At 40.1% G+C, this 22,673-nt stretch overlaps 2 protein-coding genes across 6 annotated transcripts in view; one reads left to right on the top strand and one right to left on the bottom strand.

The window, feature by feature from the left end:
• The window catches only part of PKN2 (protein kinase N2), a 109,582-nt gene extending 102,671 nt beyond the window's left edge, over positions 1-6,911 (top strand). For both annotated transcript variants that reach the window (XM_075615603.1, XM_075615604.1), the window contains exons 19-22: positions 512-654; positions 2,797-2,904; positions 3,940-4,020; positions 4,138-6,911. In XM_075615603.1, coding sequence (XP_075471718.1) covers positions 512-654; positions 2,797-2,904; positions 3,940-4,020; positions 4,138-4,341 — 536 coding nt within the window. In that variant the 3' untranslated portion in view covers positions 4,342-6,911. The remainder of the gene's footprint in view (positions 1-511; positions 655-2,796; positions 2,905-3,939; positions 4,021-4,137) is intronic.
• A 7,516-nt stretch (positions 6,912-14,427) lies between these two features.
• The window catches only part of GTF2B (general transcription factor IIB), a 31,496-nt gene continuing 23,250 nt past the window's right edge, over positions 14,428-22,673 (bottom strand). For all 4 annotated transcript variants that reach the window (XM_075615602.1, XM_075615599.1, XM_075615600.1 and 1 more), the window contains exons 4-7: positions 22,338-22,484; positions 22,098-22,227; positions 16,170-16,451; positions 14,428-15,758 (exon numbers count right to left, since the gene is read on the bottom strand). In XM_075615602.1, the coding sequence (XP_075471717.1) occupies positions 15,625-15,758; positions 16,170-16,451; positions 22,098-22,227; positions 22,338-22,484 (693 nt within the window). In that variant the 3' untranslated portion in view covers positions 14,428-15,624. The remainder of the gene's footprint in view (positions 15,759-16,169; positions 16,452-22,097; positions 22,228-22,337; positions 22,485-22,673) is intronic.

Here is a 22,673-nt window from a genome sequence, read left to right as displayed (position 1 = left end):
ATGTGGAAATTGCAATATGTGTAAAAGATTTCAATCCACCATATAAATTCCAATATCCACCATATAAATTCCAATATCCACCATATAAATTCTAATATCCACCATATAAATTCCAATATCCACCATATAAATTCCAATATCCACCATATAAATTCTAATATCCACCATATAAATTCCAATATCCACCATATAAATTCCAATATCCACCATATAAATTCCAATATCCACCATATAAATTCCAATATCCACCATATAAATTCCAATATTCACCACACACAGCCGACAAACACGGAATTCCAGTATGATTTATATTTCTTATTCAATGATAAAAAATGGCGTTCATAGAGATAAATCCTATTAGAATTCCCCATTTCATACCGGTTTTCCGTTTGGTTGATTTATCTAATAATAATGATTTTATGCTGTAGTCAGATTATCCGGGTAACCGATGTATAATTTAGAACAGGGGATAACAAATATTCACTTTACATATAATTATAATTGTTTTAAGGAATGGGGTTCGGAGATCGAACGAGCACTTTCTGTGGAACCCCCGAGTTCCTGGCCCCAGAAGTGCTCACAGAAACCTCGTACACCCGAGCTGTGGACTGGTGGGGCCTCGGTGTGCTTATTTATGAAATGCTCGTCGGTGAGGTAAGAATCGGCAACCACTGAAATCCTGGTTAGAAGAGCCCTTCATTGTTTTGGTGGCAAACGGCTTGTTGCGTCAGATGCTGTACATGGTGCTGCGGTTCTGCACCGTACCTTGTGCTTGTTGCATGGTGCTGCGGTTCTGCACCGTACCTTGTGCTTGTTGCATGATGCTGCGGTTCTGCACCGTACCTTGTGCTTGTTGCATGGTGCTGCGGTTCTGCACCGTACCTTGTGCTTGTTACATGGTGCTGCGGTTCTGCACCGTACCTTGTGCTTGTTGCATGGTGCTGCGGTTCTGCACCGTACCTTGTGCTTGTTGCATGGTGCTGCGGTTCTGCACCGTACCTTGTGCTTGTTCCATGGGGCTGCAGTTCTGCACCATACCTTGTGCTTGTTGCGTGGTGCTGCGGTTCTGCACCGTACCTTGTGCTTGTTACATGGTTCTGCGGTTCTGCACCGTACCTTGTGCTTGTTACATGGTTCTGCGGTTCTGCACCGTACCTTGTGCTTGTTGCATGGTGCTGCAGTTCTGCACCGTACCTTGTGCTTGTTGCATGGTGCTGCAGTTCTGCACCGTACCTTGTGCTTGTTGCATGGTGCTGCAGTTCTGCACCGTACCTTGTGCTTGTTGCATGGTGCTGCAGTTCTGCACCGTACCTTGTGCTTGTTGCATGGTGCTGCAGTTCTGCACCGTACCTTGTGCTTGTTGCATGGTGCTGCAGTTCTGCACCGTACCTTGTGCTTGTTACATGGTGCTGCGGTTCTGCACCGTACGTTGTGCTTGTTACATGGTGCTGCGGTTCTGCGCCATACCTTGTGCTTGTTGCATGGTGCTGCGGTTCTGCACGTACCTTGTGCTTGTTCCATGGTTCTGCGGCTCTGCACCGTACCGTGTGCTTGTTCCATGTTTCTGCGGCTCTGCACCATACCTTGTGCTTGTTGCATGGTGCTGCGGTTCTGCACCATACCTTGTGCTCATTGCAATGTGCTGCGGCTCTGCACGTACCTTAGTGCTTGTTGCATGGTGCTCCGGTTCTGCACCGTACCTTGTACTTGTTACATGGTGCTGCGGATCTGCGCTGCACTTTGTGCTTGATGCATGGTGCTGCGGTTATGCACTGTACCCTGTCATTGTTGCTTGGTGCTGCGGTTTCTGCGCCGTACCCTGACATTGTCACATGGTGCTGCGGTTCTGCACCGTACCTTGTGCTTGTTGCATGGTGCTGCGGTTCTGCACCGTACCTTGTGCTTGTTGCATGGTGCTGCAGTTCTGCACCGTACCTTGTGCTTGTTACATGGTTCTGCAGTTCTGCACCGTACCTTGTGCTTGTTACATGGTTCTGCGGTTCTGCACCGTACCTTGTGCTTGTTACATGGTTCTGCAGTTCTGCACCATACCTTGTGCTTGTTCCATGGTGCTGCAGTTCTGCACCGTACCTTGTGCTTGTTACATGGTTCTGCTGTTCTGCACCGTACCTTGTGCTTGTTACATGGTTCTGCGGTTCTGCACCGTACCTTGTGCTTGTTACATGGTTCTGCAGTTCTGCACCATACCTTGTGCTTGTTCCATGGTGCTGCAGTTCTGCACCGTACCTTGTGCTTGTTGCATGGTGCTGCAGTTCTGCACCGTACCTTGTGCTTGTTGCATAGTGCTGCAGTTCTGCACCGTACCTTGTGCTTGTTTCATGGTGCTGCAGTTCTGCACCGTACCTTGTGCTTGTTGCATAGTGCTGCAGTTCTGCACCGTACCTTGTGCTTGTTGCATAGTGCTGCAGTTCTGCACCGTACCTTGTGCTTGTTGCATAGTGCTGCAGTTCTGCACCGTACCTTGTGCTTGTTGCATGGTGCTGCGGTTCTGCACCGTACCTTGTGCTTGTTCCATGGTGCTGCAGTTCTGCACCGTACCTTGTGCTTGTTGCATGGTGCTGCGGTTCTGCACCGTACCTTGTGCTTGTTGCATGGTGCTGCGGTTCTGCACCGTACCTTGTGCTTGTTGCATGGTGCTGCAGTTCTGCACCATACGTTGTGGGAAAGACTGTATATTTTCTTTCACATTCTTTTCTTTGTGGCACTTAGTTTTGCATAGCAACACATTTGTTTAAGAAATTACCATTTCAAAACAACTCACTGTCCCCCTTTCAGTCCCCCTTTCCGGGAGACGATGAAGAAGAGGTGTTTGACAGCATTGTAAATGATGAAGTAAGGTATCCACGTTTCCTATCTACAGAAGCGATCTCCATAATGAGAAGAGTAAGTAACAGAGTAACACGCCGCCTCTTCATTTTTCCCGTTGTAATGACATCCTTCTGGCGACCGTTCTCGATCTCAAAGTGCATTACTTTTTATTGTTTAGTATTGAGTTGCGTTGAGATATAGATATATATTCCAATTTTATTACTTTCCTAGCTCTTATTTATTTTCACAATTTACTTCCTGATACCATGAAATCTTCTACAAAATGCTTTTTTGCATTGATCCGACTCCCTTTCCAAACCTGGTGTTTGCGTCCATTGGATCTAAAACTAGATCATTGTAGATTCGTTCTCCAAGTGGACAAGATTTGATGACTGCTGTTACAACAATTAGGCAAATAGTGATGGAAAAATAACGGTTTCACCCAATAAACATTAGCTAACAGTGTGGCTCCTTAAATTCCCAACTGCTGTAGTATCTTCCAGTCTGTTTTTGGTGCCTGAGGCACAGGGAGATAAAGTGACTTTCCCAAGGTCGCAAGGAGCAGACACCGGGAATTGAACCAGGTTCCCCTGCTGCGAAGTCGGTGTTATTGGTTTCAGAGTCGGTGCCTTTACCCGCCGAGCTGCTCCTTCAGCGTGTTTGTGTATTTTCAGCTAGGAAGCAAAATATATGAAAGCTTCAGGTTCTCTCCACGCCACCATGATAATGGTACCTGCTATATAATTCTATGGGGTATCCATTGCATGCTCCTTATTTATTATTCGAATGAATTAGATCTTGGGACTGCCCCAGTTTCTGCCGTTTCTTGATTTCCTAATTCATGGAACATGCTCCAATTAATATAATCTGAGCCGTTTAACACTTTCTCTGCTGAAAACCTTCCCCGGCAATGATGGGTTAAAGAGAACTAATGCTCTAATTCTCTGGCAGTCCGTGTTTACCTGGGTGACAATTACAGATATTGGACAATTTACTTAAGGTCTTGACTAGAACTGTATGAAAATAAGGTTTCTAGTAAGGAAGCGGGATTTTAAGTCTGTTTTCAATTGCAGATGATAAAAATAATTAACAATCATTTTCTTTTCGCAGCTGCTGAGGAGAAATCCAGAGCGGCGTTTGGGGGCCAGTGAGAAGGATGCGGAGGATGTGAAGAAACATCCTTTCTTCAGAGTACGTCCACATTTCCCATTTCTCAGATCCCAGCTAGAAATCCTCATTCCGTGTTTTGATGATAAATGGCTTGTTTCGGTACAAATATAACACCCCTCCTCTCTGCCTCTTTTACAGATCATAGATTGGACAGCTTTGTTGGCAAAGAAAGTGAAGCCCCCATTTGTGCCAACCATCAAAGGACGGGAAGACGTGAGCAATTTCGATGATGAATTTACCTCAGAAGCCCCCATTTTAACCCCACCCCGAGAGCCACGGTTACTGTCCGAGGAGGAGCAGGAAACATTCAGAGATTTTGACTACATTGCTGATTGGTGTTGATCCCCAGCCACTGTGATACTGGAGAGCGCCGGCTCGTGGGCGACGCGCAGCACAAACTCTTGTAACCGCTTCGTGCCATCCTCACTTCCTGGCTATTTTATTTTTAAAATCATATGAAGATTATTTTTAAAGTTCTATATATCTATATTTCTATAGATATATATTAATGGCACGGATACAGGCTGTGCTTTACTCTGACAGACACATTTGTACTTTACCTTCCGTCGTGGGTTTTTTTTTTAAAAGAATACTTCATATAAAAAAGCCTTTGGCTATATATATATATATATAAAAAAAAAAAGAAAAGATGCTCGTCTCGGTGCCAGAGTTGGTGCGAGGTATGTGAAGGTGTTTGAAGAGGTTGAAGTTTCACAATAACCATACATTTGAATCCTCCCATGCTGCAGTGTGTATGTGGGGGGCTGTTGGCCATAGCGTTGGATTGATTTCCTTTCACTCTGTGTTAGGCAAACACTGTTTATGTTCTGAAAAAAAGTTTTGTTGTACCTGGGAAAGATTCAGACACCAATAAATCTCCAAACAAGGTGTTTAAATGATAGCTAATGACATGAGCTCATCTTTGCGGTTGGTACCTTCGCTAGGCGCTCCGGTGCCAGTGAATGGATTTGCTGGACTGAAAAGTTGGCGCTTTTTTTTTTTTTTTTTTTTTTAAATTAAAGATATCACCCCTTTTATTCAAATATATTTGTACCCGGCCTATTCATATAAGAAACCCACAATACTAATAATTGCTCACCTGTTTTGTACCCTGTTACAACTAAACTACTTTTAGTTCAAATTTTAAATGCAACATCCAAACTCTTTCCTGGTTCGGCCGGTTTGTGCGATGTTGTGTGCCTGTCTGTGTAGTGAGACTGCAGCAGTTGATGCCTTGTTTTGTAAAAGTTTCATGGTATTTATTTGAAAAGAGAGGAATTTTTTATGCCTATACTCTGAGACTGTCATGTGCTTCCATAAGAGAATGCACAGGAAGTGAAACACAGCCATTTGCCAAACAGTTTTTGCCTTGAATCTTTAATATCACGAAAGGAAAGAAGGATAGCTGTAGGTCAGCATAATGCGAACACGATAATGCTTCCATTCGTCTTAATTATAACTACACGTGTATGCATTCCCCAAGTCTCAAACAGGCACCCTTATAAACAATTATAAGTGTTTCTTCAGTCATTAATGACAAACGATTTTATTGATAGTCCTATATTGTATTTAGCAGCCTAGTTTATCCTGTATCTGCTGCAGACCTATTGATGGTAGGAAGCTGTAGTGATTGGAACTTGCACATGCTTTACACATGTATATCTGGAATTTGTCATGTATTTTACAATGTGGCAATGTGATTAGTTGTTGTCACTTGCACAGTGGCCCTGGGGACACATGATAAAACTCTACAGTTTGATAAAAGTACACTAGTAAACATTGTGGGCCACTGGATTTCCAAACTTTTAGCAGCTGAGGGTAAACGCAATATGTTGTAACAGAATGTATAAATATTTTTGATAAAATTGTATATTTTATAATCATTGTAACACTAATTATAGATGTACCTCAAAAAGTGTGAACAGCAAAGCTTGTCTAGCCCCGATTTACTGCTATGTGTGGGGTGTGCAATATATGGTTTTGCAGATCCTTATAACAGTAAAGGGGCAAATGTTTTATGTATTTACTAGGGACAAGTTGCTAGTAAATGACAAATTGTTTTGTGTATGTCTAAGATCCTGGTCTCATATTTCCTTGTTTTTTTAGGAAGTAATCAAAGTATTGTCATTAACTGGGCTGTTCATAAAATTGGTGGCAAAACACAGTACCTCAATGTAACAAGGCTAGTTATGTATTAAAACCAAATCAACAGTAGCTTTTTTAATGAATTAACTTTTACTGGCTGTAAAAAAATGCAACATTGTGAATGCATCAAATCCTCCATATATTTGTGTTTCTGTAGTGAACGCTTGGCATGGTTTAAACAATCATGTCGGACTAGTGACATGCATTGTGTGTGACATCAATCATGTATATAACACGCTGAGGTTACATGGATGCTCTTCAAATTACGCATGTATTGTAACGAAAGGAAATATGAGCAGGCATCTTGTTACAAGAGTTGGGTTTTGCAAAGCTTTTGAGGTGCAGTTTTTCTATTTGATATGTAGATGGATCGCAGTATCCAAGAGGACTTTCTAGCATCATAACTGACAGATCAATATACAATCACATAATGTACATAACTTGTAGTCACTAAACATTAGAAGCCAGGGTATGTCACAAACGTAAGCTGAAAAAAAGCACTACTTTTATCTTTGTAGGTTTGTTTTGTTTTTTTTTACAAATATCAACTATTTTTAGGCAAATTATGATTTTAAACTCTAGATTGTAAATATATTTTGCTATAGCTGTAAGTGGCTGCTCAAGCACTTTGTAAGGAAATTAGAATATTTTTAGGATGGTACACTATGCATTGATATTAAATGTGCCTTTATGAAATGTCATTCTAAAAGAGTGTTTTTGCAGTCATTAAGTAATATGAATGCACAAATTAAACGTTTCAAATAGATTGTAAGTCTTGTTAAGTATCTGTTCAATTTGTTCATGTTTTTTCTCTTTATTGCATTCCACTTCGGAGCAAAGACCTAAATGTTTTATAAAATTCTGAGTACATTTGTTGCAGGTTATGACGTCTAATAGACATGAGTTATTCCAAGATTAAAGCTGCAGTTCAGTCTTTTTTTTTTTTTAATTAATTTTTTTACTTCAATAGTTTCATGTGTGCAATCTCTAATTAGCTAAATAACTGTATAGCTGCAGGTCAATTCGTTCTCCATGTATTGATCGGCAAAATTTGGTGATATCATTAGAGAAGGGATATGTTTTTCATCTGCTTCTGTCAGTCAGTGGAAGCTCATGAATATTCATGAGCACTCCTGCACTGACATGTGCTAGAGGGAGGGCAGGGCTGACAAAGGGGTGTGCCAGGGCTTGTGACAGGACATGAAGGGGCAGTGCCTTAGCAAATGGCTGTTAAAATAGAATACAAGAAAATTGGTCTTTCAAAGTAGTTTTTTTTTTTAAAACAGAAAATGCTAAAAGTATTTTTTCTTACTACAGAACTGATTTATTAAAAAACCCCACACATGCAGGATATTGCCTGAACTGCAGCTTTAAAGGGCTTATTCTAGATCAGGCGGTTTTCCACCGAAATTCCCCATTGTCTTCCCGAATGGCCACGAAGAACCATATAGAATAAGGACCTAGTTGAAGTACGGAGCTTTTGAACCTCACGGTTTCTTCCTGTGTATAGTACAGTGTTTCCCAACTGGGGTTCTGCCACAAAATTAAAAGGGTGCTGTGGGATCTCCCATTTCCATTTGATGCTAAAGCTAGGGGGGGAGGGGGAACCCTAACCCGGAGAGGAGAAAGGGGGTGCATAAAGGTAAGTTTGCGCAGCCCCTCTAATGCATAGGTTTCACCAAGGCAGTGGTTCTCAACCTTTTTATGAGTAGCAGAGGTTCCCCTGCTCGCTTACACGTATACACTCGCCTGTCTTCCCCCACACCTCAAACCTGACCAGCCGGCACATCCCTCGCAGTCTGGAGATGAAGAGTCTGAGAGGCAGGATGCACCCTCAGCCAGCTGAGATTTCCCCCCGGGGCCCTTGGCAGAGGGTCGCTGCATATATAAGAAATCAGGACGCTTTACTTCCATTCAGAAAGGAATTAAAAAAACCTTACTTTTTTTAAACACAGCCTGACAGACCCATATACCCTGGGAGCCAGCTTTCCTGCTCCCACTCGTGTTGCCTGCCTTTTGTTGGTCTTGTCATTCCTCCCGTTTTTGGTAGGTCCTGGTTGTAGGTCTGGGATGGACGTCCTCCCTAAGTTCCTACATGCGCTCTAGTACTGATATTATTTGGTACGCAACACAGGGGAAAAAAATCTAAATAAATACATGCAAGCGTTCCCAGCCGCCTGGCTGAGAAACATTGGACAATGGTGCGATGCTGGTCATTGTGCCTGGACTTTAAACATAAATATAGGTTTGATACAGGGGGTGTATGGAGCTGAACCGTGTTGATTTTTCGCTCTGGAGACTCCCTGCTTCCCCGTGATACCTCCATAGGGGCGGTGGGTGGCAGTAGCTACGGCCGGGCAAGTTAGGGATATCAAAAAGGTGGCTTAAATGTCCTGTATCGCACGGGCCAATAAGAAGTCATGACATTTATTTATAAAATGTTTTACCAGGAAGTAATACACTGAGAGGTACCTCTCGTTCTCATGTATGTCCTGGGCACAGAGTTATGTAACTGTATTTGTAACCATGTATTATAAGTGAACAGGGTATACATTATATACAAGACATTGCATGCACAGTTAAAGATAATATATATTATGAGCGTATGTAACAGTTACAGACCAGATTAAAATGTGAGACAGTTTAGGTTTTGAAAGAACTTAGACTGGTGGTAGATGTCCAGTTTTGGGGTGCACGTTAGGAGAAGGAGGAGCGACCGGATACTTTGTTGAGCCTTGGGAACATGAACAGTCTTTTGGAGTCAGAGGAGCTTGTTCAGGTAGATGGGTAGCTTGCCCAGAAAGTATTTGAAGGCAAGACAAGAAAGGTAAACTTTGCGCCTAGACTCAAGTGATGACCAATCTAGTTCTTTGAGCATTTCGCAGTGATGTGTGTTGTAGTTGCATTGGACAACAAAATGGCATATTGAATTGTAGAGGGTGTCAAGTTTGCTAAGGTGGGTTTGAGGAGCCGAGCCATATACTATGTCTCCAAAGTCAATAATTGGCATTGGCATCTGCTGTGCGATACACTTTCTGACCATCAGACTTGGACTTAGTCCAAGTCTCCCAGGTGCATCTCATCGGACCTAGCTCAAACAGCTTTGCCTGCAGATCCTCCTTATCAGGGGCCCGCAGGGACAGTGACAGAGAAGGTGTTCCTGCATACTGGGATTCTATGGCCACCCAGCAATATTGAGCTGGGTCAGCGTTCCAAACCACCACTTGCCGAAGTTGGGCGGCTAGGTAATATTTTGAGATATCTGGGACTCCTATACCCTCGTTTTGATGTCTGCATAACTGACCTAGCGGTCCTGGGTCTTCTGCCCTGCCAGATAAAGTGAAATATTCTATTTTGTATATTTTTAGTTGATCCAGGTATCTGGACCGGGAGTCTGAAAGTAATATAACCCAGGGAGTATATTCATTGTGACTATTCTCCCTGTCCACGACACCTGGAATCCTTGCCACTTCGCCAAATCCCTTTTGATTCTGTCACACAGGGGTGGGTAGTTGCTCTGGTCACATTTACTCACAGATATTTAATGTGAGAAAAACGCCATCTGTAGTTGAAATTCAATTTTAGTACATTAATCTCTGGTTCTGGCAGATTCAGATTTAGGGCCTCTGTGATTTATTAATTTTATACCCTGAGATTTTTACCAAAGTCTGAAAAAGCTCTTTGGAGGTTAGGTAGAGTAATTTGGGAGCTTGCTAATGCTAAAATATCATCTGCAAATAGGGCGATTTTATAATTTATTTTTCCCAATTACTATACCTTGGATATTATCATTTCCTCATATATTTGTGGCTAGGGGTTCAATCGTTAATGCGAAAAGAAGAGGGGACAATAGGAAGCCCTGCCTTGTTCCATTCTTATTTCTAATCGGGTTCGGTCCGTTCCCTTGCAGCTTGACTAAAGCCGTCGGGTTGTGGTATAATGCACAAACTCCTTCTAGGAAGGAGTCTTTGAATCCAAATTTTCTGTAGTGTTTTGTCTAAGAATACCCAGTCTACTCTATCAAACGCCTTTTCTGCATCAAGGCTTAGAAGTATGGCTCTGGTTCCAGCGAGATGAACATGGTCCACTATATTTATTATCTTCCGTGTGTAATCCGACGCATGTCTGCCCAACACTAATCCCATTTGATCGATTATGAATTAGTCTTGGCAAAATAGGGTTTAATCTATTCGCCAAAATGTTACTATATATTTTCAGGTCATTATTCAGTAAGGCGATTGGATGGTAGGTACTGCATTGCATGGACTCTCCGCCCTCTTTATGAATTATGGCCAAATTTGCAGTTGACATAGCTGGTGGAATTATTTACCCTCCATAAATAAATTGTACATTTCTAGTAGGTGTGGTGAGAGTACTCTTCTTTTTTAGAGACTGGTTCTTACCAGCATGCTATTCATTCATCCCTTATCTCATTAAGCCAGATATCATTTTTGGGAAGTTGGAGCAATTTTAGGCCAAGTACTGATTGAACGGTAAGTAGCTTTGCAACATAATCGGTGCCCCCTTTCTATAAAAGTCAAAGCATTAGTGGGGACATCATCGGACTGACCAAGACGGCTCGGGTCTGAAATCTGGTGGTACCAGTGTCCGCTAAAGCATGGAAATGGTTTAGATTGTTAGCCTCTGCGAGAGACAGAATTGAGACCTTTCGTGGCTGACTTAATGAATGCAAGTGTTCAGGACAATGATAGTTTGCTTGAAGACCCTAGTGGCTGTAACAGTATAAACTGTTTTATTATTAGTTGGTACTTACCACTTTTTTGTTCTGGTAGATGAGACAAATACCACTGACTGTTATGGGCAGGTGCAAATTGGGCTAACTGCTAAGACAATTGTTGCCCAAACAAATGTGAGTGGGAACTCTGTATCCAGGCAGCAGTTGCATCTTGTGATATTTATTTGATACATTACCTGGTAGTGCCAAAAGGTGCAAACCCCTGCCAGTCACATGTATGTTTAGGATGAGGACTGTTCCAGCAGAGCATTTTTGCTAACCTCAGTCAATTACAATATGTTGTCAGGTTGTCTCTACATTGGTCACTTAATTATGTAACCAGTAGTTACAGTAATGAATAATGTTGTATTAACATATGTAGATGGCTGCCACATTGTGATTTAAACTATAACTATATACTTTATATAAAATTGACCTTTTTGTGTTCTCAGATTCCTTCAGCCTTACCGCAAGCTTTACTTAAAAAAAAATAATAATAATAATGTGTGCTACTAACACTTTGTGCCTGCTAATTTCAAGTTGTGTAATTGTGAAGCCATAAAAGACAACAGTATTGAGGATGAGCAGTTAGACAATATTAGAGCTGCAATCCCATAGGAATTGAAGTTACCACATTTATCTATCCATTTTATTTTCAGCGCTGGGATCACCTTGTTACTGAGATACTTAAGTGTTAACTGTCCTGCTCATGGAAACATAACACATAGCAAGTCAGGTCCCACAGGAAAATGGGATGCTGCAATGTCCTTAGTTACAGCTTCCATGTACACCATTTATATCTGAGTGAGGGACACTAACAGCAATACTACATCTCCCCCTTACATAATGCATCTGACCAAGTATAATTGTACATTCTTACCTAAGCTGGCAATCTTTAGTGCTGTTATAAATCTGTCAGAATCCTGATTGTGTACCTAAACACAATGCCTGCCTTCTAGCTTTGTGCTGCAGTCCATAGTAATAAGTGTAACATTGTTAGCTTTTTAGAGAAATAGTCTGCTATTTGGAACCTCCTTACGTCACTCGGTCCTATGCCCAAACGAAACCTAGGTTAGTAGTGCATTAAAAGCAGCAGTTCGCAAAGTGCGGGTGGGAGATTTTGCTGGGGGGGAGAGAAACAGAGGATCGTGTGAGGCCCCTGCAACCGTTTACTTACTTGGGATTCAGCCGGCTGTGTTGCATGCGACACCGCAGCACCATGTGAAGTGACATCACACGCAGCAGGTCACGTGATGTCACATAACCCTGCATCATCTGCCATGGATGAAAGTAGGCAGGGGGGGCGTGAGACAGGAGGGGGGGCGCAGCACTAAAAGTGTGCGCTCCCCTGCATTAAGGCATCCAGATTCCACACCTTGAGACAAGTAGTGCTTTTAAGTCTCATATTTGACACTTTCAATTAGGCGCACTTGACAAGCACTCCCTTTAACAGAAGCCTGGTTGCAAAAACCTGTTAACGCTAATCTGGCTGCATTTCCTTGGAAGTTAAACATAAGTAGGCCAATTTAATGGTCTGCAAAATGTTAGCCAGGATGGACTGCAGGTTTAGGTTACTTCATAGATCAAACTAAGAGTAGTAATGTGGCATTAGTTAAATACAGAGAATTGAAGCATCTCAGCAATTAAAGCAGGAATTGGAAACTCTTTAAATATATCCATGGCTTAGCCAGATGTAAGTGGAGTACCGCAAGGATCAGTATTGGGACCCCAGGTTTTTAACCTGTTCAATAACTGCAATGAAATGAGCAAAGTTCAACTTTGCTGACAACACTAAATTGTGTAAGGTAGTAGAACCAGAGCAGAATATATTTCCCTCCAGAAGGACTTTGATAGACTGGAAACTTTGGCAACTTAATGGCAGATTAGATTTAATACAGATACATTTCATTTGTAAATAACCTGTTTACATGTAGCAAAATTAGAACAGTCTTTGATGATTTAAAAATGCTTGTAGACAGCAGGCTTAGGCTACGGTTACTGGATAAATCAAGTAGAGGTTTTTTTCCAGCGATCAAGCTGTCGCATTATGCTTACTATAACCGCACGCGACAGCGGCAATGCATTGGTTTTGCTGGCACTAGAAGCGCAGCCTTAGTAATGGTGCCTGTCATAATTGCTGTAATAAAGGCATAAGATTTTATCTTGATTTAAACTGAATGGAAGCATAATTGCCTCACTGTTAAAGCATTAGTAAGACTTCATCTTGAATATAGCATACAGTTTTGGGTACCACTCCATAACATTGAAGGCACTAGAAGAGCCACCAAATTAATAAAGGTTATGTATGTGACTTAAGCTAGCTAAATTAGACTTAAATTAGAAAAGCAGCATGTAAGAGTAGATATGGTAACTATACAGATATTCCATGTCAACACAAGGAGCTTTTAAAAGAACTATTCATCGCAAGGCCCTACAAACACAGGGTCATCCCTTAAGGTTGAGGAAAGGAGATTTCACCAAATGAAAGTGTTCTTTACTTAATGTGGAATTCATTACCCATGGAGAATGACTAATGCAATAAATATCATCAAAAAGTTATGTCTTTAGAAAGGAAAGGCATACAGGATATACTAGATAAGTAAACATGGGAAGGATGTGTATCCAGTGAGAAAGCCAATTGCCACCAGTATGGAATTTTTTTCCCCATTGAGATCGCATTGGATATGTCACAAGTTTGTTTTCTGCTGGATAAATATATTGTAAAAACAAATGTAGGTCAAGTATCTGTTATCTAAACTTTACCATGGGTTAGAACAGGTCTTTCAACCGCTTACTATGTAACCTTTGACCAGAAGGCTGCAGGATGGTAAATGTCCAATACCAGCAATCTTCAGCAGTAGAGCAGAAGTTAAGTGGGCATGTAGGTTAGACCAAGATTCACATGTGGTCAATACATCACCCACTTACTCCAAGTGGGCACAGACCGTTACAAAGGAAAGAACAGCTTAGTGTAGCCTTAGGCTGGGGGCATGGTGCCTCCGCCCGTGCGGATGCTTGTTAGCGAGTGGGCACTTACCTGACCATGGTTGATGGGCGTCACACAGCGGGTTTGCCCCCAACGGGCGAACCACTCACGTGAACGGCCTGTCGCACCAAGAAATCAGTTTGAGGCACTGATTTCTTGCGCAACACGCACCCTGTCCCGCAAACAATGCCTTAAAGGCAGTCTGTTCACTCAGCTCTGCTGTACCATGGCCCCAGCCGTAGTCTTTTTTAGACCCCCAAAAAAAAGTGGTTGGATTACACAAGTTTAGTCAAATGGGGCTAGGGTGAGAGATATATTTGACTGCCAACTGACAGGTTCTCTATCCACTATTATGCCGAGTGATATTTCCCCTGCTTATGAAACCTTCTCCACAAAAAAAAAAAACCACCAAGAGAAAGGTGGTGACAAACTATGCAAAGACAGGAAACAGAAAAGCACAGCCTGGCTGGTGAGCACATTGTCAGCTGACATCTCATATAGCTCACACAGCTCATATTCACAGTAAAACCTGTATTGTCAACAAATTCACTAGTAGACATAATGAAAAGCAAGTATTTTACTAGAAAGCCTTCCAAAGTGTGGCATTGTACCATGTCATCAATATCTTAATGTTTCTAATTATAATTACAAAGTTAAACAAAACTGAATGTTAATTTACATCCAATTTCAATGGTTTAAACTGAAGCTTAGGCAGACAATAGCTAAACTTAAACAAGCTGTTAATTCTGATCTGTCAAAGTGACTAAAGTTAGTGCCCACAAAAAATAAAATAATAATTCATTATCACAGAAGCCTGTTCAGCTTGAAGTATATATTAAATAGAACACAAACTCAACAATTCCATAAAAACATGTACACGAAATTACAAGTTCACTGTAAACTTTTACAATGTACACTGGAGTTCCTTTAAATCAAATACTGGGATGTAGTTTTACATGTCACAGTCTGGTGCAGATCTTTTGTACCTTTTATTGAAACATCCATTCAATCACGGTCATTGCTTCAGGCTCAAAGCAGGAACCCCGTTTCTGGACTTTGTGTTCAGAATCAGAAGCGGGGTGAAACTATTCCTACCTCCAGTTCCCTGGTACGGAGATACTTACTTTTATGTATTGGTAAAATGAAAAGATATTCTATATAGCTGCTAGCTTCGTCCAATAGGAAGCTGCCATGTGATGCTCTGGCATGTGACAGCTTCCTATTAGCCTGTGGGAGGGAGTGAGGGCCTGGGTGGCAGCCATTCATTTCCCAAAAGTTACAAGCAACACAGGCACAGAAAGGTAAATCTCAGGGACTAGGAGGTCCCTGGTTCAGCACTTTGTTTAAGGGGGGGACACTTGGCTTTAAGCAATTTCTTGTTAAACCACCTCAGACTTCTACCACAAGTTAAAGCACTCATTGTGTTCGGTAGCATGGATACTCCACGTTCAGCGCAGCAAGATATAGGACAGGATTTTTGGGAAGTGATGTTTGGAATTACAGGATGTTAAATATTTGCCAATATAATGTACTGTACAGAGTACAGAAAGTATACTTTTTGCTCTGATCTTAAAAGTATTTAACCCCCATTATATACATAGAAAATGCCAGTCTTTGCATTGGAATGTACGGCATCACTTAAATGTGCAACTTTAACAGAAGTTTATCCAATTGTATTATTCTGAACGCTCCGTATCAACGCTTACAATAAAGGGGGCGGGTACAAGAAGGCAAACGTTCTAGAACCATAAAGCACAGTTTATAGCTGTGGCAGTTTGTCAACTGGTGTGTCGAACTTGAAGTCTGCTGGAAACAGGTCTGGGGCGCGTGGGTAGATAAGTCTGTAAGATTGCCGAATAGTAACGTCGGCTACTCCTGCAATGTCCCCAATTTCTGTTGAAAGATAATATATTGATTAGCAAAAGGATTTTAGTACCAAGTAACTATTCACACCGATCAATAAAATTTAATCTGATGCTGTACTCATTTTTTATCAAGCTTACATTAAGCACAGGTACAGCGGTCCTTTAGTTAGAGTTAAATGTTGTACAGAGACCCTTGTGAAAGCCTTATACAAAGATACAGCCACTTCATGAAATAACCACCGTGCTCAACCAACACCTTTACATTTCATAAAACAAGTTAGAAGCGGAAGCGTTAACACCTTGTGTTAGTTTGTGTGGATTAGAGTAGTAACACTGTTTAGTCATAACAGTTCACAGCAATTTAAGAAAAGTGAACGAAGACTTTGTTTGATGTCCTCATTAGAAGAATGAAGTAACCCTTCAGTTGAAAATGACCAACCTTTCTGTGTTCTTTTCTCAGCGGATGCTTGTGAAGCCATATAAATAGCAGCAGCTGCCACGGATATGGGACTTCTACCAGGAACCAAGTCCAGTTCCACCGCTTTGCGTGCAATGTAAGTAGCTGCCATCTGTACTTGTTTGGAAAGACCCAGGTTTGAACAGAACCTTGACATAAAGTCTCCAGTTGTAATCAAATCCACATTGGTTTCAAGAGCTTTCAGGATGAGCTTAAAACACCTGCCAATTTCTTTCTTTGAAATCCTTGATACGGCACAGATTTCTACAAAAGCAAATAAAGGAAAATTAGAATTCAAAATTTATTTTGTCAGTGATGTGGGGGGAAAAACAAAAACAAAAACAAAAACCTGTATATCTACCTAAATACATTGAATGAAAGGATTGAATGCAAGATTTTTTTTCCAATTATTAAAATTATTCAGACCCCAAAAACAGAAATTGAGGTTTTATAACAGTTGCTATAATAGTATACATCAGTGTTGGTTCCTCAAAGGATTCTGCATGCACAATTTTAAATTAGCTGCTAGACAGATGCTCATTCATGTTAGACCAAGGTTAATTCCTCCACAAAAGCATAAAACTCCTCTTGCTCTTCTCAACATGTTTCAGCAAAGAATGGTGGGTAGCCCTGTTGGTACCTTATCTTATTTCCCACTTAAACATCCACTGCAACCAGATATCCCTTATAAACTGTTTCTGCCACAACCGATGAAATGTTAAAAAACGTGTAACTGTAGATAGATTTTGGGGGTTCAAAGGTCAGCTTCACTGAAGCCATTAAGGGTTAATTGTGCATGTTTGAGAATTCCGAGACAGGCATTCACACATTGCAAACTGAAACAGTTTCTTGGTGTTTGTGGGAGTATGTCAGAGTTAGATAGTGAAGGTCCAGAACAAGTAGATATACTACGACCTTCAATAATGAATATATGCTGTGTCTCTTCATACTAACAAGCCTAAAATGATTAACTAATAGATCAACATCTGTGACCCACATAACACAAAAGGAGGGATTGAAGGTGGGCCCCTCTGAGGGGCGAGTTCCAATTCTTTAATCATTCATCATTGTGAATACGTGGACTCTATCAAAGGACCGAAGGAAGGATCCAAATGATTATACAAGACATTGAGACTTTACTGTCTGGATACTTTGCCATGGGAGGTGACAGGTGTTGACAAGGTTTCTTGCAGCAGATTCCAGCAGAAATAACAGTGATCACAGAACAAACTTAACGTGTCCCGGTGTGAGGCGCTACAAAGCTCATGCTTAGGGTTTTGACTATAGAGTGGGTGCACCTTAAGGGGGCTCATACTAGTGCATGAGTGTTAGCCTCTGGATGGTCCTGTAATACAAGCATCAGTGTATGGTAGCTGGTATTACTCAACTATTCATTGCAATAGGTTGAAAGCTTTTTACATGAATTATGGATTTTGTTCAAGAGAATGCTAGGAAATGTAAGGTTCCTCTGGTCCTGCCCACAAATCCAGGGTGTGTGGATATCTGGGGATCCTTATGGACACTGGTTAGATGTTTTCAAACAACTCCTTGAAAAGAAGTTTGGCACCCACAAAGAAAAATACATTTCAGCTATTGGCCAAAATGGTGTTAATCTGAGCAGGAAATTAGACTGAGAAATGGACAATCCTGACCTTTAGTTAGAGACCAAGTAGTAGTATGGTCCACCATGCCCCTGTACAGTGATACACAGGCACAGGGGAGATCTACCAGAGAAAAACATCCCATGTATACTTTGAAAAGACATTGCAGGAAGAAAAAAAAAAAAAAAAAAGTATGCAGGATAGGGAACAAGCAACAATCCACAATCCTGCTCCCGTCCCACGCTTTCATCTGTTGCCAAGTCAAAAATGCCTGCTCTCAAATTCCCAGTGTTATGCCACCCATATATCCAGAAACCAGAATGAGGACATATTCTGTCAAATTGACCAACAGATTTCATGATATAAAAGGGAAATATTGAGTGAGCATATAAAGGCAATCAACATGTGGACAAAAAATGTGCAGGATCATTCATACTTTGTACCCTTTCTGACGTGTATCCATGAAACGCAGAAAGAAATTGGCTATAAAAAATAAATGCGTCTTATATTTATGCATTACAAAATATTAAGATAAGTTATAAAAAATATAAAAATAAAGAACTCAATTTGCTGCTTTAATAATTTTTTCTCCCAAGAGTGGTTGGTGGAGCAACAATAGTATAGAATAGATCAAGTAATTTTATTTACGATCACGTTTGATTATTTGACTGAATATTGGAAAGTGTACAATTTCTGATTGGTCTTATTATTTCTGTGGTCTGCCATTGCAAGAAGGGGGGTACCTGGCTTCCCTTATGTCTATGGACAGTTTTTGGAACTCTTAATTTACTGTGTGTAGGAATAATCTTTCCTTATTGTCGAGTTTAATATATCACTATAGCATTGATTTCAAATGTAATAAGGTTAAGAAAAATATAGCTAAAGAATAGTTGTCATAGTTTTATTATTCGTAGTGGCAATCGGACGATTTTTAAGTCGGAATAAAGATTTTATATACATATATTCAGCATGTAACAAGTAAAAATAAGTAATTTAGTATTAAGTTAGAAATGATATTTGAAATTAGCCGCATCTGCAAAGATAAATCAGTATGATGACAGGCAGGTGTAGAAATGTTGTGTCAGAATCTCGTTTTGTTAATTGCCATCTAGTAAGAAACTTGGCATGTTTAATGTCTGCCGAGTTGAATAGTATATGGTCTTGAGTTTGGAATCAAATGTTAGTTAAATAGTAGTAAAAAATACAATTAGAGATGGGTCTTAAAAGATTAGGAACAATTCTAGTTACTTGGTGACAGAACAAAGGGCTTTCTAAATCAAAGTAAATATTGCTAAAAGAAGAAACAGTGTTCTAATGTTGATTGACTAAGAAGATTGAGCTGACAGTGAGAAAGACAGGGATTGCTAAAATGTATAAAGATTGTATTTGGATTTATAAAATTCAGAATTTAAAACACCAAGCTAAAAACAAAGCTAATGATTCTCCGCTCTGTAACAAAGTTCTGTATGCCTGAATGATGCAACGGAACGAAATGACGCTGTAAAACATGGTTTCTATTGTCTCTGAATAATAGAGAAAAGAACCGGACAGTGGACTATTTTATACACATGCTGAAAGGTGGGACATCTATTTGCACCCATCTAATAAGCAAGTGTTCATAGAGAGAATACTTTCAACTTATACAGAAAGGCGAATATATACTTCAAGGACAATTGGTTATACACCCAGATTGAGCATGTTATTAAACATTAGTGATACAGCATCGCTGTAAATGTCAAAGTACCATATGGTTTTATGTAGAAATAATTTGTTTTAAGGATTGAACATTTTTTAGATTATGTATGACTCCGTATAAAGTTGTTAGGACATGTAATATCTCAGATATAAATACTTCATCTAGTATATGTTAATATTTTGCATACATGGTTGGTTAATGTCACAGGACAGATTCCTTGTATTGGCAGCTGTCCAAGGCCAGGACTGCAGATATGGGGCGGGGGGTGGGGCGGGTTGTGGGAGGAGAGAATATGTTCTTGTGTTAAAAAGGCAGAAGTTATATGAAATAGTTGGAAATGTGATTTAAAAATTAGAAGGAAATGATTACAATTTAGATTTTTAGGTTGCCTGAAAGACAAGATTTTAGAGATGGTTTTGTTTTTATTAAGATTTCTACTGTATGTTTGGATTGAGGCACGGTCCTGTGTATTTCTCTAAATGAAACAGCGGTCAGGTTTTCACAACAGAAACATTGCATTTCCTCACAACAAACTAGTAAATCCAGAATACAGTTTGTTGAGGGCAATATGACAAATTAGTTATGGTTCAGCAAATTGGAATTTTTTTTTAAATTTAGCAACACTATTGTTACTGCAAAAAGTGTTTAACAGAATCCAGGTTTAAATAAATAGAAACCGTGCATCTATAGATCAATGTAAAATTATACAGGAAAGGCAGGTTAATGTGAGCAAATGCGATCCCTGCTGCTATGGACGGATATTGCACTTTGATCTTCATCTCCGCAGGTGAATTATAGATACGGATGCCTAGAACAGACTGCTATTTGGAATCCAACCTTTTCTTTCCCCCCCATGTGTATAAGATTTACAGGTTTATGGTACAGTATCTATGACTTGTTTGGGAGATAGAGATGTCTTATATCCAAAAGCAGCTACTGGAAGACCAAAGATAAGACCTGATTCCTTCAGATGAATAGCAATCACTTCTATACTCAGTGAGCCGGTACCAGAGAACGGTTTGGACTACGACACCAACTGGTATCACGGGAAGTGGACCTTCTGATGACAGGCATCTTTTCTAAGGACAATGAGATAAAATGGGCGAGGATTATGTGGTTATTCACCGTTTGGCACATGGATGTTTGGGAAAGGGAATTCCACAATATATCTGGGGAGAGTTTTAGGCTTAAAATACTTTGGCCAAAGAAATGAATTAAATGACCATTGCTTATGAGAAGATATACAGATAAGTATTTAACCAGTCAAGTTAGATGTAGAACTAGGTCTATAATGTTACAGTGACAGGATCACCATTTACAGAAGGAGTGCCGGTACAAATTACATTAAACACCAGAAGCAAGGGAGGTGATATACAAATGAGTTACTTGTAAAATTTACCCTAGATTGGACGTAAACCAAAATATGCTAATTGTACAACATGCAACGCATTTCAAGTGCAATCCATACAAACGTGGTTCACACTTGGTATTTCTATTATAAAACACAGAACAAAAAAAAAAGGGGGCACTACAGCCACCATATTAGGTGTTGGAATGTTAGATGAATGAATTCAACAAACACTGAAATTCCCAGAAATACATTAAGTAAAATGGTAAGACACCAGAGGGATGACAGAACAACTGAAACAATGGGTGACTAATTGTAGTTATGTTAAGGTTGTAAGGGCTTTTGCAATATCGAACCAATATCCCCAAAATCAAAGTTATGCATGACAGAAATATTGATCTCTGAATTACATAAAGATGCAAAGTTATCCTGGTTCGAAAGCCTTTTTGGATTTAGGCCAATAGTGTGTTAATTTTATGATACATTCAATCATAGCTTTATTAGTTAGTACAAAAGTAATGGTTGCTATTCAATTATATTTATATTGCAAGTTAAAGTGGTTTGTCTGAAACACTAACTGCTTATCGCTGAGGCCCACGAGTCTCATAAAAATCTTCTATTGGGACTCCGATAGTGCGAATACACTGAGGGGGATTTGTAGATTTTGGGGGTTCAATAGTCAGCTTCATTAAAGCCATTTAAAGGGTTAATTTTGCATGCTTGAAAGAAAGCCGAGAAGGATTCACACAGTGCAAAATGAAACATTTTCTTGCCGTTTGTGGCAGTATACAGAGTTAGTTAAGATCTGGAACACGGACAGTAGATATACAACCTTCAATAATGAATATATGCTTTGTGCTTTGTCTCTCTCCATACTAACAAGCCTAAAATCAAAAGGTTACTTATAGTTAGAAAATGCCATGCTTGAGAAATTCTCAGAGCAGAAAGAAACAGCTAACCAAATACACTGCTCTCCACATATAACCTGTGTAACATCTTATAATAAAGCTTGGTATTTGGAATATACATCAAGAATATGTTGGGACTGCAAGAAGCCCGTGTCAGAATCTGTAATGTCACAAGGATCCTATGGTATTTTGAACTTAAAAAAAAAAAAAAAACACCATTTTTTTTCCCCAGTATCAAGTACTTGCTGGTCCAATAAAACTTATCATACCACCTGTCCCTCTACCATCTGTTGCATGTTATCACTTCAGCAAGTTACTCTAAACATAAGGGAAAGTCCCAAACGAAACACACCTTACCTTTAAATGTCCGCGGAACACCTTCTTGTCTACAGGCAATGTAGAGACATGCAGACGCGATGGCATCATTACTTCTGCCCTTCAGGCTCTTTTGCTCATACACTTGTTTAAATAAATTATTAGTCCGATCCTTCAAAGGAAAAGTGTTTTTTTTTTAATTTTAGGCAATGCAATTGGTTATAGTTGTATTCATTTTTATGCAAACAGTCAATACAAGAACAGTGAAGGAAGTGGACTTACAATGATATTTCGGGGAAGGTTGATTCTGTCGGACATGGTAGTTATTTCTTTGAAGGCATTCATCATGGCTCTGTCGGAACTGCTCATTGTTCTGCGATTCTGGTATTTTGAGTTTCCAAATTCATCAAAACTTGCTGAACCAGTCCCCTGGGGTTTAAATACAGAGACTTCTATAAATACTTCTTGAACATACACCGTAAGTGTTCCATATTTTATGCTATTTATTATAATACAGTACAGGAAAATCTTCGCTTGATACAAAACCAGAAAGGAAAGCTATTTAGGTCACTTAAATTGCACAGGAATAGTTTACTTAAGGAAAATAAAAATGTAATT

This window comes from Ascaphus truei, chromosome 10, assembly GCF_040206685.1.
Source record: "Ascaphus truei isolate aAscTru1 chromosome 10, aAscTru1.hap1, whole genome shotgun sequence".
NCBI classification, from domain to species: domain Eukaryota; kingdom Metazoa; phylum Chordata; class Amphibia; order Anura; family Ascaphidae; genus Ascaphus; species Ascaphus truei.
The sequence above is the reverse complement of the archived record's forward strand: the minus strand, read 5'-3'. Positions and strand labels throughout refer to the sequence as shown.